Source organism: Entelurus aequoreus, linkage group LG27 (genome assembly GCF_033978785.1).
Source record: "Entelurus aequoreus isolate RoL-2023_Sb linkage group LG27, RoL_Eaeq_v1.1, whole genome shotgun sequence".
NCBI classification, from domain to species: Eukaryota; Metazoa; Chordata; class Actinopteri; order Syngnathiformes; family Syngnathidae; genus Entelurus; species Entelurus aequoreus.
In genome coordinates this window covers 34,272,286-34,280,031 of record NC_084757.1, presented here as the reverse complement: position 1 = coordinate 34,280,031, position 7,746 = coordinate 34,272,286, and the positions used below count along the sequence as shown (strand labels likewise).

The 7,746-nt window shown below is 43.4% G+C and overlaps 2 protein-coding genes across 2 annotated transcripts in view; one reads left to right on the top strand and one right to left on the bottom strand.

The window, feature by feature from the left end:
• The window catches only part of LOC133644609 (retinoschisin-like), a 6,901-nt gene extending 1,040 nt beyond the window's left edge, over positions 1-5,861 (bottom strand). Inside the window, exons 1-5 of the mRNA XM_062039246.1 lie at positions 5,671-5,861; positions 5,561-5,586; positions 5,231-5,450; positions 1,081-1,222; positions 816-1,011 (exon numbers count right to left, since the gene is read on the bottom strand). Of these exons, the coding sequence (XP_061895230.1) occupies positions 816-1,011; positions 1,081-1,222; positions 5,231-5,450; positions 5,561-5,586; positions 5,671-5,725 (639 nt within the window). The 5' untranslated portion in view covers positions 5,726-5,861. The remainder of the gene's footprint in view (positions 1-815; positions 1,012-1,080; positions 1,223-5,230; positions 5,451-5,560; positions 5,587-5,670) is intronic.
• The window catches only part of LOC133644610 (AP-1 complex subunit sigma-2-like), a 23,273-nt gene continuing 21,063 nt past the window's right edge, over positions 5,537-7,746 (top strand). Inside the window, exon 1 of the mRNA XM_062039248.1 lies at positions 5,537-7,741. The gene's annotated coding sequence lies outside the window, so the exon portion shown is untranslated. The remainder of the gene's footprint in view (positions 7,742-7,746) is intronic.

Sequence of the window (7,746 nt, the reverse complement as noted above, 5' to 3'; positions counted from 1 at the left end):
GCCCGTTTTTGTCTATTTTAATTGTGTATTTCATATATATATATATATATATATATATATATATATATATATATATATATATATATATATATATATATATATATATATATATATATATATATATTTATATATATATATATATATATATTTATATATATATATATATATATTTATATATATATATATATATATATATATATATATATATATATATATATATATGTGTGTGTGTGTATATATATATATATATATATATATATATATATATATATATATATATATGTATGTATATATGTATGTATGTCTATGTATATATATATTTATGTATGTATGTGTAAATATATATATATATACACATATATATATATATATATACATACACACATATACATACACACATATATATATATTTTTGTATTTTGTATTTAATTATTTATTTTGTGTATATATATATATATATATATATATATATATATATATATAATATCGTGTATTATTGATCATATATATGATCAAATATTGTATTGAGAATCAATGTCAGTTACATATATATATATATATATATATATATATATATATATATATATATATATATATATATATATATATATATATACAGTATAATATTGTGTATTATTGATCATATATATTATCAAATATTGTATTGAGAATCAATGTCAGCATAAAAATCCGAAGTAAATTGAATGTTGATTTATTGTAAACTTCGAAGCCTCGTTTTGGTTTTTCTTGACACGTTTGAATCTGAAGTGCAGCTTTTTGTTTGGGATGAAACTGAAGAAACAACTGCAACGTACTCGGTTGTTGCCGGTCTGGTCCTTGTAGTAAACCCAGTTGAGCGAGTCCAAGGTCCGGTACTGAACACTGTACTTTGTGATCCACTCGTCAGCGTCGCAGCGTCCCTGCGTCATAATCCCCGAGACCACGCCCACTTCCTTCAGGTCCATCTGGATCCACTGGTGCTGGTCGTTGTACTTGGAGAGCCAGGCGCACCTGAACCGGGCATCATTAATAGTCCTGCATATTCACATCGGGCACAACAACAGGTATGGGAGGGACTACCCGAAGCCTTGGTTGTTGAGGCGAGCTCGGTCTGGGACCCAGGAAGAGTACCAGCTGGTGTACTGGTCCTGGTGGGAGCAGCTGATCTGTTCTGGCCTCACTGATCCAGATTCAAAGCCCAACGCCTGGTGGTACGAACATTCTGGGAATGAAGAATATTCTTATTTTACTCCCATATGAACTACAAATGTTGCTGTAGTTTAGAAATCTAAGTTATTCAATAGAAAATGTAAAAGTATATATAATATTATATATTTTCAAATAGAGTATCTTTTTATTTTGGCAATTTCTAAAACATCCATCTTCTGCTTATACAAAGCCGGGTTGCGGGGGCAGCAGCCTAAGCAGGGAAGCCCTAGCTTCCCTCTCCCCAGCCACTTCATCCAGCTCTTCCTGGGGTATCCCGAGGCGTTCCCAGGCCAGCCCGGAGACATAGTCTCCCCAACCTGTCCTGGGTCTTTCCCCGTGGTCTCCTACCCCTAAACACCTCCCCAGGGAAACCAGATGCCCGAACCACCTCATCTGGCTCCTCTGGATGTGGAGGAGCAGCGTCTTTACTTTACTCCTCCTGAATGACAGATCTTCTCACCCTATCTCTAAGGGAGAGACTCACCACCCGAGGGGAGGAAACTAATTTCGGCCGCTTGTACCCGTGATCTTGTCCTTCAGGTCATAACCAAAGCTCATGACCATAGGTGAGGATGCGAACGTTGATCGACCGGTAAATTGAGAGCTTTGTCTTCCAACTCAGCTCCTTCTTCACCACGACGGATCCGTACAGTGTCCAAATCACTGCAGACGCCGTACCGATCCGCCTGTCGATCTCACGATCCACTCTTCGCTCACTCATGAACAAGACTCCGAGGTACTTCAACTCCTCCACTTGGGGCAAGATCTCCTCCCGGACCCAGAGATGGCACTCCACCCTTTTCCGGGCGAGAACCATGGACTCAAACTTGGAGGTGGTGATTCTCATCCCAGTCGCTTCACACTTGGCTGCGAACCGATCCAGTGAGAGCTGAAGATCCTGGCCAGATGAAGCCAGTAGGACTACATCATTAGCAAAAGGCAGAAACCTAGTTTTAAAGGCACCAAACCGGATCCCCTCAACGCCCTGACTGCGCCTAGAAATTATGTCCATAAAAGTTGTAAACAGAATCGGTGACAGTGACAAAGGGCAGCCCTGGCAGAGTCCAAACCTCACTGGAAACGGTTCTGACTTACTGCTGGCAATGCGGACCAATCTCTGACACAGATCACACAGATACCCCCATACGGTCAAATGACTTCTCAAAGTCCACAAAGCACATGTAGACTAGTTGGGCGAACTCCCATGCACCCTTAAGGACCCTGCCGAGAGTATAGAGCTGGTCCACAGTTTCACGACCAAGACGAAAACCACACTGCTCCTCATGAATCCGAGGTTCCACTATCCGCCGTAGCCTACTTTTCAGTACACCTGAATAGACCTTACCGGGAAGGCTGAAGAGTGTGATCCCACGATAGTTTGAACACACCCTCCGGTTCCCCTTCTTAAAGAGAGAAACTACAACCCCAGTCTGCCAATCCATAGGCACCACACCCTGATGTCCACACAATTTTGCAGAGTCTTGTCAACCAAAACAGCCCCACAGCATCCAGAGCCTTAAGGAACTCTGGGCAGATCCCACTGAGGAGCTTTTTAACTACCTCAGTGATCTCAGTCCCATAAGTAGGAGAGCCTACCACAAATTTCCCAATCACTGCTTCCTCATAGGAAGACGTGTAGGTGGGGTTGAGGTCTTCAAAGTATTCCTGATCCACACCATCCTCACCATACTCAGTGTTGACAGTGCACTGCTTCCCCTTCCTGAGGCGGTGGGTGGTGGTCCAGAATCGCTTCGAAGTCGTCCGGAAGTCGTTTTGCATGGCTTCCTCAAACTCCTCCTATGTTCAAATGTTTTCCTCTGCGACTGCCAAAGCCGCGCACCGCTTGAGCCAAAAGGACCCGATAGGACTCCTCCTTCAGCTGGACGGCATCCCTCACTGCTGGTACCAGCGGGTTCTGGAATTACCTCCACGACAGGCATCAACCACCTAGCTTTGATCAGCTGCCTCGACAATAGAGGTACGGAACATGGTCCACTCGGACTCAATGTCCAGCACCTCCCTCGTGACATGTTCAAAGTTCTTCCGAAGGTCGGAATTGAAACTCTCTCAGACAGGAGACTCTGCTAGACGTTCCCAGCAGACCCTCCCTATGCGTTTGGGCCTGCCGGGTCTGACTGGCATCCTCCCCCGCCATTGGAGCCGACTCACCACCAGGTGGTGATCGGTAGAAAGCTCCGCCCCTCTCTTTGCTCGAGCGTCCAAAACACGAGACCGCAAATCCGATGACACAACTACAAAGTCGATCATGGAACTGCGACCTATGGTGTCCTGGTGCCAAGTGCACATATGGACACCATTAAGTTTGAACATTGTGTTTGTCATGGACAATCTGTGATGAGCACAAAAGTCCAATAATAAAACACGACTCGGGTTCAGGTCTGGGTGGCCATTCCTCCCAATCACGCCTCTCCAGGTTTCACTGAACAGAACAAGGAAATCACCCGTGGAAGCAATCTCCAGTACTCCCTGGAGGGAATCCAAAAAGGGCGGCTACTCTGAGCTGCTGTTTGGTACGTAGGCACAAACCACACCCGAAGGCTAAAGAAAGCTACCCTCTGGTTTACTGGGTTGGACTCCAACGTGCAGGCTCTGAACCGGTGGGCAACAAGAACTGCCACCGCAGGCGGTCCCCTCCCACTGCTTGCAACGCCAGAGTGGAAGAGAATGCCCACTCTAATCTTTGACATACTGTATTCTATGACATGCTAAAACATGTACATGATAAAACATGATAAAATATGCAACAACACACTAAAAGAAACACTAAAACATAATGAAAAACTAAATCATGCACATGCTAAAACATTCGAAAAATACTAAAACATGTTCATACATCCTAAGACATGCTAAAATATACTAAAACGTGCACACCCTCAAACACGCTAAACATGCTCAAATATGCTAAGACATAGCATGTGTGGTTAAGTCATGCTGAAACATGCTAAATATGCTAAGCCATACTAAAACATTCACACGCTAAAATATGCTAAGACTTAACCACACATGCTAAGTCATGCTAAAACATTCTGAAACATACTAAGACATGCTAAACATGCTAAGACATACTAAAGCATGCACACTCTTAAACATGCTAAGACATAACTAGTGCTAATGCTAAGTCATGCTAAAACATAACACAACATACTAAGACATACTAAAACATACTAAGACATGCTAAATATGCTAAGACATATTAAAATATGGACACCCTAAAACATGCTAAAATATGCTAAGACATAACCACATGCTAAGTCATTCTAAAACATGCTGAAAAATACTTAAATATACCAAGACACGCTAAACATGCTAAGACATACTAAAACATGCACACCCTTGAACATGCAAAGACATAACTACAAATGCTAAAACATAACAAAACATACTAAGTGTCAGAATAATTGTATCTAAGTTATCACAAAACTTTGTGTTACATTGAGTTCAGCTCGCCCTGCGAGAGGACAAAAGCTGTCTTTGATTCTACCAATCAAAAGGCTTGTAAAAATCCACTGTGTACGATGGGAAGCGACATGAAGGCGTCGGTTTCTTTCTTCTATTGTATTCCACAGGAAGATTTTGTCTTGACCCGAGATCTACAAAGCGTAGAGGAAGCAGGACCTGACTCCCCTCCAGGCACCTTTTCTTTGAACTGTTTTACGACCTTTTCTTTGAACTGTTTTGTGACAAAGGCGATGGCTGTTTACGACCCCCCTCCCTTAGAAACAGCTGTTGCCATGTAATCAGGGAAAGTCCAAATAAAAGAGGAGCTGTACAATCTTTCGTCAGAGCGTGGGACTACACTGTGCAAGGATACAGTGTCTACGCGTTTCTCCTCAATTGAGCTAAATTTAATTCTGTCTCTGTTTAATTCCTTGCTTCTTGTCTTGTTTAATAGATGTCATCAGTGTTTGAACCTGACACTAAGACATGCTAAATATGCAAAGACATACTAAAACATGCACACGCTAAAACATGCTAAGACTGTCAGTCCAGGTAATTTCACCTGGCATGCAAGTCAGCAGGTGACTCTGAGGAGGAGGAGGAGGAGGTGGTGGCGAGGTGAAGGTTTCAGTGGGTGAGAAGCGTGTGGGCGACTCACAGTCGCAGGTACACGTTTGGACCTTCCTGGTCCACGTTTCCAGGATCTGCTGCTGCTCCTCCTGCGGGATCTCGTCCTCCTGCAGGATCTCGTCCTCCTGCAGGATCTCGTCCTCCTGCAGGATCTCGTGAGGAAAAATTGTTTCAAAGGCTGAGCTTGAAGTTGTGTTGCAGGACTTTGACGCAATGTTTCCTCCCACATTTTTATTATTATTATTATTGATATTATTATTACCTCCTGAGCGTCAACAGCAGTCTTGACTGGACCGCACACGCATGGGAGGTAAGAAGACACCTGTGAAGGTTCTTTGCAAGACTTTGGTGGACATTCAGTGGGAGACTTACCCTGAGACACCATGAGGACCAAGAGGACCACCGCTGAAGGAGTGAAGACCTTCATCTTCCTCTTCTTCTGCTCCAATGTGCACTGAGGAGATTACACTAATCCACTCAACCCATCTGCCCTAATGCTCCACGCTACTTTAGCAGGGACAGGAAGTAACTTTAGCAGGGACAGGAAGTCACTTTAGCAGGGATAGGAAGTCACTTTAGGAGGCACAGGAAGTCACTTTAACAGGGACAGGAAGTCACTTTAGCAGTGATAGGAAGTCACTTTAGGAGGCACAGGAAGTCACTTTAGGAGGCACAGGAAGTCACTTTAACAGGGACAGGAAGTCACTTTAGCAGTGATAGGAAGTCACTTTAGGAGGCACAGGAAGTCACTTTAACAGGGACAGGAAGTCACTTTAACAGGGACAGGAAGTCACATTAGCAGGGATATGAAGTCACTTTAGGAGGCACAGGAAGTTACTTTAACAGTGACAGGAAGTCACTTTAACAGTGACAGAAAGTCACCTTATGAGAAACAGGAAGTCACCTTATCAGAGACGGGAAGTCACCTAAGCAGGGACAAGACGTCCCTTTAGCAGAGACAGGAAGTAACTTTAGGGGGCACAGGAAGTAACTTTAGCAGGGACAGGAAGTAACTTTAGGGGGCACAGGAAGTAACTTTAGCAGGGACAGGAAGTCACTTTAGGGGGCACAGGAAGTAACTTTAACAGGGAGAGGAAGTCACTTTAGGGGGCACAGGAAGTAACTTTAACAAAGACAAGAAGTCACTTTAGGGGGCACAGGAAGTAACTTTAACAGGGACAGGAAGTCACTTTAGGGGGCACAGGAAGGAACTTTAACAGGGACAGGAAGTCACTTTAGCAGCGAGAGGGAGTCACTAACAAAGACAGGAAGTAACTTTAGGGGTACAAGAAACAACTTTAGCAGGGACAGGAAGTAACTCTAGGGGGCAAAGGAAGTAACTTTAACAGGGACAGGAAGTCATTTTAGGGGGCACAGGAAGTAACTTTAACAAGGACAGGAAGTCACTTTAGGGGGCACAGGAAGTAACTTCAACAAGGACAAGAAGTCACTTTAGGGGGCACAGAAAGTAACTTTAACAGGGACAGGAAGTCACTTTGGGGGGAAAAAGAAGTAACTTTAACAGGGACAGGAAGTCATTTTAGGGGGCACAGGAAGTAACTTTAATAGGGACAGGAATTCACTTTAGCAGCAACAGGGAGTCACTAACAAAGACAAAGTAATTTTAGGGGCACAAGAAATAACTTTAGCAGGGACAGGAAGTCAGTTTAGGGGGCACAGGAAGTAACTTTAACAGGGACAGGAAGTAACTTTAGGGGGCACAGGATGTAACTTTAACAGGGACAGGAAGTCACTTTAGGGGCACAGGAAGGAACTTTAGCAGGGACAGGAAGTCACTTTAGCAGCGAGAGGGAGTCACTAACAAAGACAGGAAGTAACTTTAGGGGTACAAGAAATAACTTTAGCAGGGTCAGGAAGTAACTCTAGGGGGCAAAGGAAGTAACTTTAACAGGGACAGGAAGTCATTTTAGGGGGCACAGGAAGTAACTTTAACAAGGACAGGAAGTCACTTTAGGGGGCACAGGAAGTAACTTCAACAAGGACAAGAAGTCACTTTAGGGGGCACAGAAAGTAACTTTAACAGGGACAGGAAGTCACTTTGGGGGGAAAAAGAAGTAACTTTAACAGGGACAGGAAGTCATTTTAGGGGGCACAGGAAGTAACTTTAATAGGGACAGGAATTCACTTTAGCAGCAACAGGGAGTCACTAACAAAGACAAAGTAATTTTAGGGGCACAAGAAATAACTTTAGCAGGGACAGGAAGTCAGTTTAGGGGGCACAGGAAGTAACTTCAACAGGGACAGGAAGTAACTGTAGGGGCACAAAAAATAACTTTAGCAGGGACAGGAAACAGCTTTAGGGGCACAATAAATAACGTTAGCAGGGACAGGAAGTAACTTTATCAGGGACAGGAAGTGACTTTATCAGGGATACAAAGTAACTTTAGCAGGGACAGGAAGTGGAACCTATGTAAGATCACAGGTAAA